The following is a 15059-nucleotide window of genomic DNA, read 5'->3' as shown; positions in this document are numbered from 1 at the left end:
GGACTTATTAAGCAAGGACATAAAGATATTGTTAGCGCATTAAGAAATATAACTAGTAACTAGACCTTAAACCTACACCTAGCGTTATAGGCAGACTAAGTTATAGTAAAACAGTTAACAGGGAAGACGCTAACATACTTAGTGTGCAGGAGAGAACACATCCTACTAGTTAAATTATAAATACTAACCTAGCAGCCCTTACTATAGTCCACAATCTAGACTACAGCAGAGCTACTAGCACTTAGAGCAAAACAATTCAAGCACAGGGACAAGCGGCTTAGAGAGGCAGTAGATTGCGTTGTTTAACTAAGGGACTTAAACAAAGAATAGTTTAACAATTAGGCAGTGCTTAGGCTAATTCTAATAGACTATAGGGACTTAGTATTACTGTAAGACATAGTCTGCGACATTAATATAAGCTAATTAAACAAACTTACACTAAAGTAGAAAGGTCTATTCTAAATTATAAGAAAAACAGACAAAGAAACATACATGCTAGAGGAGCTTAACAGAGTAGCGCTAAAAGAAATATACGCTTAGAATAGGTTAACTAAATTCTATTAATAAGAAACAATAGACTAAAGGACAGTGCTGGCTAAGGACTTAGAAACAGAACCTAATAGACTACTAAAACAACAGTTAGTTAGGGTCTACTTGCTATAAACAATAACAGATAAGCAAAAAGCAGAGTATAAAGTATAGGACAATATAAACAAAAGCTAACTGTTAGATCTTAGCTAAGAGTTAGCTAGGGATTTAGGTAGGGGAAGGAGTCACAATAAGGAAATAAAAACTAAGATATTTTAGATTTTAATACTAACAGAACTAAGGACAGTACTAGCAAAGGAACAAATTAAACAGCACTAGAAGAACCATTACAGCCGCTATAACCAGACTTTTAGGGAGCATTACTAGGGCTATAGTAATAATGTTTAGAAGTGAGCTAGGAATAATTATTATAACCTTTAGCTAGAGGCGTGTAAAGAGACTAAGCAGCAGGCTAAGCACCTAGGGAGCTATAAGCCAAATTGCCCTTAAGAACCTAGCTAATAGAAGAAGACTAACAGTAATAACCTAGAGGCCTATTAGGGCGTAGCAGAGAACTAGGCAGAGAACAACAAGAGCTGCTAAAACTCTCTACAGCATCCTTAAAAACGCTAGGAGACCCTCTAGAAGTGATAGATATAGGACTGTAAGTAGAAGTAGTATAAGTTATAGAAGAGAAGCTAGCTAAGCGTATAAACTGCCCTAACCTACTATTAGTAACTAGAGGAGAACTGCTAGGGGCATAAAGAGGCTTATCTAAGTCTATGTTATTAGCCTCTAATGCAGCATTAGCATCTATTTAGCAACTAGCATAAGAAGCTAGAGAGCTAATAGCCTGTTTATTATTACTTAGGGGAGTAATCTAAAAACCTAAAGCCTGTAAAGGAGAAGCAGATTTCCTAGCCCTATAAACTGCTTTAGCAGCAGTAGCAATAGCCTAGAGCTAATTATAAAGGGAAGCACAAGGAGGAGTGCCTAATAACCCCTTAGAGCAAACTAAGTAAGAAATATCCTAAGCAATAGAGATCTTGTAGCTAAGGCTTACTACCTCTTCCTCTAAGGTTTTCTAAGCGTCCTTCTAGCTAGCGCTAAAATAATTATTAGTAAAGTAGCTGTAACTAGTAAAGGAGTTTTTAGTGTCTAAGTAAGAGTAAGCTTTAGCGCAGCCTACCTTGTAGTAGTTAGCCTTAGTAGGACTAGGCATTATAGAAGCGGCATAACAAGCAACAGCTAAGAAGAAATTAGCAGAAACAAGGCTTAATAGGACATTAGGACTTACTAAAAGAACAATTCTTATAGCTTTTAGCAAAGCACTTAGTGCAGGAGCCTAGTAGGTTAAGATTACTATTAGTATTGTAAGCTTAAGCATATAGCGCAGACCTCTTCTAATAATAATTATAGCAAGCATTAGGATAGTTAGGGTTGTTACAAGTAGAGTATTAAACAGCAGCGTTAGTTATAGTAAGTAAGAACCCTTAAATAAGAGGACTATAGGCACTAATAGTATATAGAGGTTAGTAACTGTTATTAATAGCAGCTTAATAGTACTACTATTAGGCGCTAAGAGTGACTAGAAACGTAGGATTGCTAGGAACTTAGGCGCGTAAAGAACAGTAGAGGTAATAAAAGAGGTAGGGCGCCTAGTTGTAGTATATAGCGTTAGAATTAATATAGTAATTCTCTCTAGAAGGCAGAGTATTAAACTAGCAGATGAGTGCATAGGCAGCAGCAATGTTGTAGAGGAAAGGAGGAAGATTAGCCCTACTAATAAGGGCTGTTGCAAGAGCTTTTGCAATGTTGTGCGCTAAGGGGCCGTCTATGTTATTATTTAGGAAAGGGAGAACTAGAAAGAACTGTTAATAACCTATTAGGGTTAAAAAGAGAAGTAATAAGAGTCTTATAAATAAGCTGAGCTTATTCCTATAGAGAAAAACAACAAGCTTTAGTTAGGCTAACGCTAGAATCTATGCAGCCTTAACCTCTAGGTAGGAGCTTCTTGCTGCTGCTACTACTGCTATACTTAACTAGAGATCTAAAAGACAAAGTAAATATAACAAAAGAGGAGATTTAAATAAGGGTCTAAAAGCCTAATAGGTTGTTAAAGGTTAAAGAAGTAGGAAGTTAAGAAATTTAACTAAGTAGAAGCTAAAGATAATAAGGAAGAGAAGGAGTAGATCTAGGGCTGCCTATATAGATCCTGGCTACTGCCTCCCCTATAGCTGTTAGGCTTAGATATATTATCCTAAAGGAACCTAAAGCTAGTAAAAATTATTTGCTATTGCGTTAGCAAGAGCAACATTACCTAGTAAAAGGCGGTAGGTTGTTAGGCTAGTCTTAACAACCTACTAATTAGTAGGCCTAGGGCTGGAAGGTTATAGGTTCTAAAACAGTTACTAATAGGCTATTAGGTTGCTCTCCTCTAACAACGTAGGCAAACAAACACACAAGTAGAAGATTTACTAGACAAACAAATAACTAACACCTAGACTTACCTTAGCTGTTATAGTAAACAGATTAGGTCCTGTGTATACTTCTTTCTTAAAGTCCTAAACTAATAGGGCTTTAGGAATTAGTTGTAACAGGCTTAGATGCCTTAATACTAGACTAAACGTAGTTAGGTAAACGCAAACTATTAAGCAATAGCCTAATAAACTACTAGGTAATACTAGGAGGTTGTTTAAAGTAAAGAGGCTTAGAGGCAAATATTAATAGGTTTCCTGCTAGGGCAGATAATGGGGTTACAAAAGGGTAAAACAACAGGTAGAGGCAGACGTAAGCTTAAGGGGTCTAAGCTCTTAGGGTAGGGGAGATGTGTAGTAGAGTAAAAGTACAAGGCTAACTAGTAAGAGCTTAGTAAGATATTAGGGTTTAGATGCACGTGATTATTAGGCATGTTAACTAGCGAGGGTTTAAGGGGCTATTAATGATTAGAAACACGTGATTGTTGGGAGGGTATATCAGATGATCTCAGCGAGCCATTAGGGCTCGCTATCGAAGACAACAACCTTCTTGCATCGAGCAATATTCTCACCCACAGTGTTACTACCTAGGCTTATCTACACGTTAAAGAAAAGCAACATTAAATTAGACTAGGTAGCTAAAATTAAGCTAGGGGTATACTTAGAAATAGTAACAGTGTTAGCCTTAGGTAGGTTAAATAGCAATATAGGCCTTGCGTGGCTTAAGCAGGTGTTTAATTGCTACACTAAGGAGAAAGCTTAGAGGAAGTAGAGGTTATTAATGCTAGATGGCTATAGATCCCACATAATAACAGACTTTATTAACTACTATAATAATAATAAGATACTCCTAGCTGTGTTACCTCCTTACTTAACCTAGACGCTCTAGCTACTTAATATAGTGCTGTTTAAACCTCTATTAACAGTATACTTAAAAGGAGTTATAAAAGAGATCTATAAGTCTTAAAACTACACAACTATTAAGAGATCAGACTTCTTTTAGCTCTTCTATTAGGCATAGATCTCTAGTTTTACTAAAAAGCTAATACTTAAGTCCTTTAAAGTAACACGTATCTATCTACTTAATTCTAACGTTATCCTTAATTGCTTTGCTAAAACACTAGAGAGCTTAGATTTAGATAGTACGTTATTACTGCTTATAGCAACAAAGACTAGCTTAAAATAGAGACGTTGTTGCAGAGGGTTGCTAAAGATAAGAGGAGTAAGAAGGTAAAAAAGATAAGACAATTAATCTACTATATCTTAGTTAAGGCCTTACTCCTCTAATATAAGGTAGATAGCCTTAAAAAGATTATAAAGAAGTAGAAGAAGCATAAAAAGAAGAATAAAGCCTTAGATTTGCAGTAGTAAAAGGAGTACTATAGTAGTGCTGTTTTCTAGTTACTAAGGAATATTAAAGAAGTATGCTTCTGTAAAAGGATAAGAAAGTAAGAAGAGAAGAAGGAAGCACTTAGAAAAGCAACTAATAAGGATTTAGCAGCTGCTAAGAAGCTAGTTAAGGAGAAGGAGAAGGAAGAGAAGTATGTAGTAAGAGAGGTAGCTAAGGAAAAGTATAAGAAGGAGAAGGCTAATACAGCAGATTAGAAGGCTAAACAGGAGGCTAAAAAGTAGTATTAATAATAAGAGCGTAACACTAAAAAAGCTATATAATTGCCTTAAAAGGGTAAAAGGAAAGCTTTATAAGTAACCTAGCTAAAAAGTGTTAAAAATGTGCTTTTAGGGATATTGTTAGTAAATGTAGTCCCCTATTGCTGCCTCTAGCTGCCTTAACTATTACTACCTACTGTAGCTGCAACGTTAACCTTCTAACAAAATTTAGATAGTACATCTTTTTTATAAGTTATTAATTACTACTATACTATAAGGTCTTGTAATAACAGCTATTGTAGGTAGCTCTATAACCTTATTTTTGTAAGCTGCTTAGGTTGTTAGGGTGCGCGTCACGCGAATCCGCGCGTTACGCGCACGGACACGGTATGGACGGATGCGTGGCTGAAACGCCTGGCCTTTATCTGTGGCGACAACACCAACATAGGACAGTGGCCTGCTAAACCGCTCCTGATCGCCCAGGGACATGACTGGCACCTTTTGATTGTCTCTAAGAACGACCAAAACATGGCCATTAGAGATCAAATCGCCTTTGGGAGCACGAGATCGTGCTTTGATGCGATGAAGGTCGTCGCGGTACTACATTGGCTTTTCGACTGGGCAGAGACTGTGTGGCGGCCGTGGCTGTTATCGTTATCGTCTGGCTGAATGGAGCGTGATGCGACTAGACCTTGAATTTGATGAACACATTCTTCTGCAAGCCAAGTTTCGGTGTTTGTTCAGACGTTACGGTAGTCCACAAGAAGGTGCTAGGCCGACCGGCTTTGCTCTTCGAACCCCACAACACATGGCTCCTGCCCGTGAGGCGAGGAAGCGGCCTCAACACGAACTGTGGGGACTGCACAGGCCTAGAGACAACGTGCCGCTAGGTTGAACGAAACAATGCTTGTCCCCGCTGAAACCACTCTTTATGGTCCAGGACCTCAAGCTGCGAGCGCAACTAAAGAGCAAACTACCAGGAAGCTCGTAGACATGGTGCATCGAGCGTGTATCAGTAAGACCCCTCGTTCTCGACATGAAGCTGGACCATCACAAACCTGGCACCCGGACCAATCACCCCAGCACTCGTGCGAGGTCATGGGGTGAGGTGGAGAAGGCTGCTATTGTGAAAGACGCTCGACACCCGTTAGAACCAAGCAAAGAGGGTGTTGAACAGGCGGGGAGCCACCCCAAGCACGCACTGTGGAAAGAAACCCTTAATCAAGCATAGTAGCTGGGATCTGGCTGACGAGGGCGAAGGGCAGTGGCTACCTCGCTGATGGCGAATGCCAGTATAAGCCTCCGCGACTGAGTCGATGGAGTTGAAGAAGCCAGTAGTAGTAACAGGCCTTTCGAGAATAGACAGTTTAGTATCAACCTTTAGATAATAAATCACAAGTCGAAAGACGAGCTCGGGGGTTTGAAGACATGCATTGTGGAATTATTAACGTTCAGATCCAGCGTTGGGTTTGCTCGCTCGACAGCTAACTTTCTTGGAGCGGGAGGGTCTGCTTTCCGCCGTCTAGTTCTGCATGCCTCGCTATGCATGGGGCCATGAACGGAGGAATTGCTGATAAGCTGATACGTTTCAATTTCACAATCGAGGATATAGAAAATTAGTCCACCATTCCACGTGCACACTTCTTCATCACTGCACGTGTCCTCACCCCATGCACAACCGCCCATCACCCCTATAGCTGGCTGTGAAAAGGAAAGAAAGAAAGGACGTTGGCCTGCGTAAATCGAGGTTCGTGTAGAAGCGGCCTGTGTCTGACCTTTTAGCTGGTAGATCCATCTGAGTAGACATTGGTATGAGCTCCTCCGCTTCGCCGGCCGGCAGAGGTGTGATTGTCAGCATTGATCATGTCATGTAAACGTATAGTTCGCCGTGAAGTGGCATCCTGGAGTTTCTAATAACTCGACCCACAGTAGCAATGACAGTTATAAGATGTAATGAAGTAGGTATATTTGATCTAGAAACAGAAACAAAAACAAAGGTCAAGCTAGTCTACGTATACGTCGAAAGAGGAGGAGGGAGCAGGCGAGGGGGTGACCGGGGTCTCCTCAATCTTTCGGCGGCGTGGGGGGCATCGCTACTTTGACTATCAGCCTCATCCATGCCACGCTTAAACTTTGACTTCGAGCTCGACATTATTGTGTCTGGAGATTTGGATATTATACTGTTACGGCGGGGGAGGGCTGCAGCAGCGGCTCTTGCGCGCGCACCCAGCTCAATGCGGTGCGCCTTGGTCTGCACACGCATTCTTCTCGGCCTTCTTCTCCTCTACCAGGTAAATCACATTAGCATGAGCGACGGGTGAATGTGTCATAGGGACTATCAAACCCCTTGTTGGAGTGCGCTCCAGCGCGTCCAGGTCGCGCAGCTGGGGCGGCGACGACGGCAAGGGGCTTGACGAGGCGAGCGCCACCACGAGCTGCCTCGCTCTGCGCTCAGCGCACGAAGAGGAGGGGGAGAGGGCGAGGGCGTGCCGACATTGTGCGCCGGCTTGAGCGGGACGGTGGTGGTGTAGGATGGCATTGTTACTATGGAAACTATGGTGGCTGTGGAACTATGAAGAGGCAGCGAGACAAGTTCTACAACGTCTGACGCGTTAACGACGCGCTGACTTAAAACGGTTAGTGCTGCTTACTCACGGTATACTGACCAGCCTCGTCGAGCCACCACAAAAACACCACCAATGGAGGGGATTAGGTGCTTTTCTATGTCGTACTTACTAGATTTCGGCAGCCAACCAGGTCGGGTATAGCGGGTCGCTCACCCCTGACTAGCTGTAGTGGGACTTTAGACAAGACAAAAAATAAGGTTTGCAGCAGAGGGGTTTAGGTTAATTAAAGTACAGTAAATCTGGCATGTTAGCAATTATCTTTTTGTCTTAGATTTGTTAGCAAATATATATATAATATAGACGCTAATTAATACCTTATAGTGTTTAGTTTTATAACCTAGTATCTCTAAACTACCTCTAATAACGCGATTACTGCTGCCTCTGCTGCTATTGCTGTTGTTACCTAGCTAGATAAGAGCAAAGGTCTAAAGTGGCTATAGAGACTATCCTGCCAGTTTACTATCTTTAAAGCAATGCTAAATATGTAGTTATCTAAGGCTAACAGTAGGATTAACAATAAGCTATTTTGCTTTTTTACTTAGTTTACAAAGGCAGAGATAAAGGAGCTAGCTGTAAGTCTTAACCTGCTACTTAAATATAGTAGTAATAAGAGATCTAGGTATCTATTAGCATTAGTCTCTTTGCTAGAGGAGGCCTTGCTGGTGTTTTGCTGGCGTGCTGCTTACCTGTTAGCCTTTAGCTATGTTATCTACGTATTTAGTAGGAGTTGTTTATAGCTTAGGGCTGTCTAGAACAGCGTTTTGCAGTATATCTAGGGTACGTAGGGTAGTTAGATTAAGTTAGATTTAAGTATAATAAAATAACTAATAATAGAGGCGTGCTGTAAAGCTATTAGTAGCTTACTTACAACTGCTAATAACCTTATATTTAGCTTTATTAATAGTACAGAGATTGTAGTTTACAGACCTATATTTGCAGATTAGCAACTATACTACTCTAGTTATAAAAGTAACACTTACTTGTCTATATAGTAGTTGTCTTACCTAATAGATTGTTTAGTAGTTACTTTGCTAGCGTCCTATTATCTAGTAGAGACGCAACTGCGTGTATTGTACTTAACTTTAGCAGCTAACTTAGTGCGTTAATAAGCTAGCTGCTACTAAACTAGTACTAATACGTGTATGGCGACGCAGCTTTTAGAAGCTAGGATTATGTGCTAGGACCGTACAAGGACGTTAACAGAGAGTACTTAACACCTACGCAGAAGAAGATTAATTAGTAGTTGTTAACTAAGCAGATAGTATTTAAGTAGGGCTTTAGTAGGGTAAAACAAAACTTTAAAATACTCCAACTACGCACCTTATTAATTACTAGGTTATTACTAATTAGGATCTATATGCTAGTTTTCTCGTTTCTATAGAATTATTAGACCTACCTAAGGCAGATAAATTAGATTACGTAGTTGTTTAGTATAAAGGTGCTATTACTAAAGGAGTACGTAAGCAGTAAATTTAAGTTAAATTAGGAGTAGAAGTGTAGGATAGCAGCAATTATAGAAGATTTAGTGTATTAGTATTAAGTTTTACTATGTCTAATATGCTTGTAGGGCTTGTAACGCGCTAAAAACAGCAGAAAACTATGCAAAACTAATAGCTGCGAGCTGTCTGCAGACTATCTGTAGGTTAAGAGGAATATACCTTATAAGTAGGTCTATTTTATATAGTAAGCTTATATAAACACTAAGGGTTAAACCTAGTAGAATCTATAAAATTACCTAAAATTAGCTTAGTTTTGTAGGCCGCAGTAACTGCCCTACAGCGCTACCGCTTACTACCGCCTAATCTATATAGCGCTAAACTAAAAATAGTAATATATAGAACCTACTAACATATATCTATATAGCAGCTTAAAATACTACATTTATTAGATTATTAAGTATAACACTACACTGCTGCCTATATACCTATCCTGCCTACCTTAATTTACCTAACAGAGCTAAAATACGCTTTATTATCTTATCTGTCTCCTTATAACGCGTCTTGTTACGCTCTTCTAGTGCTGCAAGACGTTACGCAGTCTCTTGTTAAGACTCTTTAACAAATTGCTAAAGGTTAGATCCTCTACCTATGCTAGTAGCAGCAGCAGCTAACTGTTAGATTGGATGGTAATAGTAATGAGTTGATGATGATGTATTAATGTTCTGTTGTTTTTCTATGTAAGGGTGATTTTCGTCTTATCTAGGTTCTGGTAGGGGCCCCTGCATGGTTTCTTAGCAGGTATATCACCTAACCTATTTCTCTAATACCTTTTATTTAACACACCCCCTTAGCTTAGAATCCTATTGCAAGCTGCGCAAACTAGTTAATTAACTCTTTAATGTAAGGTCCTCTAGTTGCTCTTGTATCTTCTTAAGCGGGATATCCCTTAATATACCCTTCTAGCCCTTAACAAGTCCTAACTAATTAAGAAAGCTGGCCTATTTGCTAATTAGCAATAACTTTATAAATCTATCTGCGATTATGTTGTTAGGTAGGATGTATTCTACTTTAATTATTTTGTAGTTAACTTCTTAATATAACTAGTAGTTGTATATATTAATATGCTAAAGTTTAGTTTATATCTAAGTAACGTCTGCAGTAACTAGACATATTATCTGCATATTGTTGCATTTAATTGTAATTATAGGATTGCTTAGGGTTACCTAAAGCCCTTTTAATAGTTAAGAGGTAAATATTGCTTCCTTAGCTACTTAAGACAGTGCTAGGAGCTTGGCCTTAGTAGTTGATGTTGTAACAGTATCTTGTTTATTTGCTCTCTAGGTAATAAGTCCTCTAAATAGCTTAATAGCGTATCCTTAGGAACTCTTCTAGTCTACAGTGTTGTTAGCAAATAATACGTTACTTGCAACTTTAAGTCCTTTACCCTGTCTAAAGTTAAGTAACAGATTTCTTGTCTTCTGTAGGTACAGGAGCACTTAGTTAGCAGCGTCTTAGTGTTTATTACTTAGGTTAACTAGAAAGCGTGGAAGTTGCGACGTAGCGAACGCTATGTTAGGTTAAGTAGTTACTGCTACAAACAACAGGGATCTAATCTTTTACTAATATTAATTAATCTCTAGTAGTTTAGCTAGACTGTTCCTAGGCTTAAGTTTAATTCTAGATATTAGCGTATTATGCCTCACGTCCTGTCTAGTTGCTAATTAACTAATCTTGTTAACGTATGTAGCTTGTGACAATTAAATTGTCTATTACTGTCTATTGCGTTAGACTTCTACACTAAGGAACTATTAAAGGTTGTCTCCTCTAGTGTATAGGTATTGCTTCTGTATCTATTTAATAGCATTGTCTGCCTCTTATTTGTGCTTTAGGTAGTACGCAATTATAATGTTGTCTACGTAGAAGAAGATGATTATTCTATCCTTAATTATACAGCATGGCTCTTGTAGTACTTGTTTAAATCTAATTCTAGCTAATATTGCTGTAAATTCCTTCTGCTATAGTAGAGGGGAGATGCAGAGTCTGTACAGGGCTTTCTGTACCTCCAGTAAGGTGCCTGTCTTCTAGTATCCTCTTAGCATCCTTATGTATATTTTGCAGTTAATAGCCGCATAGATAAACGCATTTGTAACATCCTATTATTTTAGTTTAAGATTGTATTTTGCAGTAATTACTATTAGTATTCTAAGTAATTAGCTAGTAAGTGTTGCTGTATACGTGTCTTGTAACGTAATATTACGTTATTAGTCTCCTCTAACTACAAGCCTTGCTTTGTACCTATTAAGGTAGTAGTGTTTGTTAAACTTGTATATATAGACCTACATGCAGTTAAGTATTTATTATCTAGACTTCTAAACTAGAGCTGCTGGAACTTTAGTCTATAACTCTATTTGTTTGTAGCTTTGTAGGTGTTTGTTTTCTGCTTGTTTAAACATCTTGTAGAGAGGGTGCTCCTCTAGCTTTAAGTATGCTGTAGGTAAAAGCAGGAGTTTATTCTAATGCAGCTTAATTCCCTTTGCTATAACTTCTTTAATTAAGCTTTATTAAAAGGTTTTCCTTTATATTAACTAAGGTGTCCTGCCTTAGTGCCTGCCATAAATGCAGCTGCCTACAGCGTTGTTACAGATGTTCCTTAGTCTTGTTTAAGTTAGTCTGTTGTCTTATTGTAGCTTACCTATTTAGTTAGGAATACTGCCAGCAGAGGAGTTAGTAGAGGCGTTAGTTATGCCTCTACGATCTTCCTACCTTAGTAATATTAGGGTTGTTTAGCACGCAGAGTGTTTTCCTGCCTTATTTTATCCTTATAGAACGTTTTAGTTTTAGATATATAGCTCTATATAGCTAGGAGTTTAACTGTGCTAATCTAAGTTGTAATTTTCTCTAATACGTTGTGTATAAGGTTATTTATAATATCCTCTATTTTACTGTTAAATATTATTTCTTTATTAAACACTACATTACAGGTGCTAATTACTTTAGCTATTAATAGGACCTAGATTTGGTATATGTTAGTAGACTGGTATCCTACTAAGTATCTAATCTATGCCTTTAGGTCTAGTCCTTGTAGCCTTAATTTTCTTTAATAAGTGTTATTAGTTATAGTAAATGCTTTGCATCTATATGCTCTTAAGTAAGCCTAGTTTAGTTTTTAAGGTCTAGTAACTATGCTATTTATAGCAGCTGCGCGCGTAAAGAATATTTTATACAGTAATCTCTACTTGTTTAGATAATTTAGCGTCTAATTGTATAGGTATACTGCTGCTCTAGTAATTTCTAGCCAGAGTTCCTATAGTAGATTTGCGTCTAGTTAAATTGTGCGTACCTTATCTTTTATTACACCCCCTAAGCGTTTAGCTCCTCTATTCTAAGCTTATGTGTCTAGAGCAGAAGGCTTAAGTCTTATTAAGAGGGACGTGCACTATCTCTTAACCTCTTGTTTAACTGTAACAATTTTATTGTCTGTCTTAATTACCTTAACTGTAATATTAAACTGATTCTTTAAGAACTAGACAAAGATCCTAATTAGACAGATAATAGATCTTACGGGCCTATTGTCCTTAAAGTAGAAGTCCTACACGTACCATGAGTGTTAGCAGGTAATAAGTATTTAACTCTTTTCCTTATTAAAGCTTCCTGCTTTATATTAATAGAAGTCTATAGCTATTTATTTACCTAGGCCTTCATTATTTAATTGTAGGGTTCTTTATATTTAATGCTTTAATTTTAATTATCTACATGTATTACATTGCACTGTTATAATGCCTTTAATCTTTACCCCCTTAGATTAATGCACAAGGTGCTTAATTACAGATAGTCCTAGATGTCTAAGCCTCTTATGCTACATTATAGCTGTTACTCTCTATAGTAATCTTCTATTGCGATTTATACGCACATAGAGTGCTACTATAGCTATATTTAGTTGTTTAATAACCTACTATCTAAAGCTTTCTGTTAGGATAGCTATAGTGTTACCGTTTCTTTAACGTAGCGTTATTAGATCTTTTTAGTTATCCCACTATATTCCTTATCTTCAGAGTAGCCTAAATAATACCAGGTTGCAGAGGAAATCTAGGCACTACGTAACATTGTCTAAGCGTAGTACTTCTTAGCCTTAAGATCCCTCTGCTGATATATTAACAGTACTATATCCTTATATCTAGACCTTGAAGTTCCTAGTCTAGATATAATCTCCTATTACTGGCTGGCGTACGTCTCTAAGTCTTAAGAGGTTATTGCAGATATGCATAGTTAAGCCAGAATCTAGGAGAAATGCCTCCTTTAATAGATATCCTTAATTGCTTACGCTACATGCTGCTTTTATACTACCTTTATTAACCTAAGCAATTTTTTAGCTATCTAGTTACTTAATAATTTTGTCTGGTGTTTAAGACGTCTTAATGTGTAGAGTAATTAATTAAGATGCTGTTATTATTTGCAGTTGCTTAGTCCCTTAAGATATTGCCTGTATTCTCTTTTGTAAGTTACTGTTATGTTTAAGCTTATACTGTACCAATTTTACAACGCCTCTGTTTAGCTTAAACTACTTAGGTGCCTTAGCTGTATTTACGTAGTAGCAGTTAGATATATTGTAACGCTGTTTACAGGCAGGACATATATCTTCAGCTCTTACCATATTCCTCTCTAGGAACTGCTTAGTTCTGGCACTTTAGCTATCTATCTTTCTTTTGCTTTGCCTAGGGTTTCCCTAGCCTTAATAATTGTTGTTAGATAGCGCTCTTAGTTCTCTACTAAAGGCGTCCCTTTATAGGTTTAAGTTAGATTTACTACTTACTGCGTCTAATGCCTCTCCTACCGCAAAGGCGCTCTTAGGCTTCCCTCTTAGTAGATGTTAAAGGCTTATATAATTACAGAAGAGTTTTATTATTCTTTTCCTATTTATAGCTTTCTTATTATATCCTAGCCCTTAGAATGCTGTAGTCTAGGTTAATGCCATCTTAGATACAGAGCCTAGAAAATTATTAATAACAGCTTGTGTTTACATAACCTTAGCCACCTTAAGGGTCTTAGCTTAAGTTGCTTCCTAATTGTATTCACTCAGCTATGTCTCCTAATTTGCAGTTGTTTGCATTAGTCTAAGTACAGTGTAGTATCTTTCTTATACTTGCGCCTGTTCTTTATCTACGTCTACTCTAACAGTGTCTTAGAGGGCAGTTATCTATTTACGCAGTATTCTGTTTTCTGCGCAGCAGCTTAGCTGTAGATGTAGTGTTACTGTTATAAGAATGTGCTTAACTGTTCTTAATATTTTACTTTTCTTATCTTAATAGTCTTTCTTAAGTATCTTGTATAACTTAAGGCAAAGCTTATAGTCTTTGCAATCTTCTTTATATACCTCTTGTCCCTTTTCTAAGAGGTCTAATACCTGTATTAGGATTGTAGGTGTTTACAGCGTAGTTGTTAACATGTCTATTACTTTGTGTGTTGTTCTACGCGTTCTGCTTTAACCTACTTAGATAGTCTGTAATAACGTAGTTAAGGTGTTGCTTATGCTTATTGCTAGTTTATATTGCACAATTTCTAGAGGTAGTAGCGCCTCTGGTTGTATGCGTTAGAGTTGCACCCCTTTAGAGTCTACTAGCAGCCATGTATCTTGCAACTAGCACTTAATCTTAAGTTAGTGGTACTAGGAGACCTAGTTGCTTAAGTCGGTGAGAATGACCATTGCGTCCCTCTAGCTTTGGCTGGTTGTTATTTTGCTTGTTGTTGGCGCTTATTATAGCAGCAGTAAGACTCTTAATTGTCAGATTAGATAGTAATAGTAATAAGTTAATAATAATGTATTAATGTTCTGTTGTTTTTCTATGTAAGGGTGATTTTCGTCTTATCTAGGTTCTAGTGGGGGCCTCTGCACGGTTTCTTAGCAGGTATATTGCCTAACCCATTTCTCCGATACCTTTCATTTAACACTAACTTAGCTGCCCTATCCTCTGTTGCTCTAGCTAAGGCTCTTATAGACTAACTTAAGGCTAGTACAGACTCCTCCTTCTCTTACTATTGCTTCTTCTTAGCACATCTAAGCGTTAAACTGCTTCTAATTAACTAGGAGGTAGTGCCTAACACAGAGTGCACATTATCTAAATCCTTAAAGCTGTTGCTATTGCCCTTAACAACTCTAATCTTACTTAGTTTATTAGAGTAAGATTGTGCTAACGTTGTCTTTATAGTCTGCTTAGCAGTTTACTATAGCATCTCTCTCTTCTTCTACTTTTTCTTATTTGCCTTGTGCTCTGCTATACACTACGCTAACCTCTCTCTTACAGCGTTAACGTGCTCTTAGTAGCTACCACGCCTAATATTGCTCCTAGATGTGTTATCTGCTGCTATCTCTATATCCTAATTGC

The 15059-nt window shown here is 38.0% G+C and overlaps 1 protein-coding gene across 1 annotated transcript, besides 15 other annotated features; it reads right to left on the bottom strand.

The window, feature by feature from the left end:
- The first annotated feature begins 152 nt into the window (after window positions 1-152).
- Window positions 153-401: a mobile genetic element.
- Window positions 402-545: 144 nt separating this feature from the next.
- Window positions 546-3436: a dispersed repeat.
- Window positions 2655-2719: a tandem repeat.
- Window positions 3369-3582: a dispersed repeat.
- Window positions 3582-5003: a mobile genetic element.
- Window positions 4323-4354: a tandem repeat.
- Window positions 5004-6621: 1618 nt separating the features above from the next.
- EKO05_0003206 (uncharacterized protein) lies at window positions 6622-7152 on the bottom strand (the record flags this gene model as incomplete). Its single annotated transcript, XM_059636117.1, has 2 exons — window positions 6622-6897; window positions 6958-7152. 2 exons carry the CDS (start codon window positions 7150-7152, stop codon window positions 6622-6624), a joined length of 471 nt encoding a protein of 156 aa, XP_059492100.1.
- A 161-nt stretch (window positions 7153-7313) lies between these two features.
- Window positions 7314-9352: a dispersed repeat.
- Window positions 9347-9350: a direct repeat.
- Window positions 9348-14629: a mobile genetic element.
- Window positions 9351-9520: a long terminal repeat.
- Window positions 9351-14624: a mobile genetic element.
- Window positions 14453-14503: a tandem repeat.
- Window positions 14453-14624: a long terminal repeat.
- Window positions 14625-14628: a direct repeat.
- Window positions 14625-15059: part of a dispersed repeat that runs on past the window's edge.

The sequence above is a fragment of the Ascochyta rabiei genome, chromosome 5, assembly GCF_004011695.2.
Source record: "Ascochyta rabiei chromosome 5, complete sequence".
NCBI classification, from domain to species: domain Eukaryota; kingdom Fungi; phylum Ascomycota; class Dothideomycetes; order Pleosporales; family Didymellaceae; genus Ascochyta; species Ascochyta rabiei.
The sequence above is the reverse complement of the archived record's forward strand: the minus strand, read 5'-3'. Positions and strand labels throughout refer to the sequence as shown.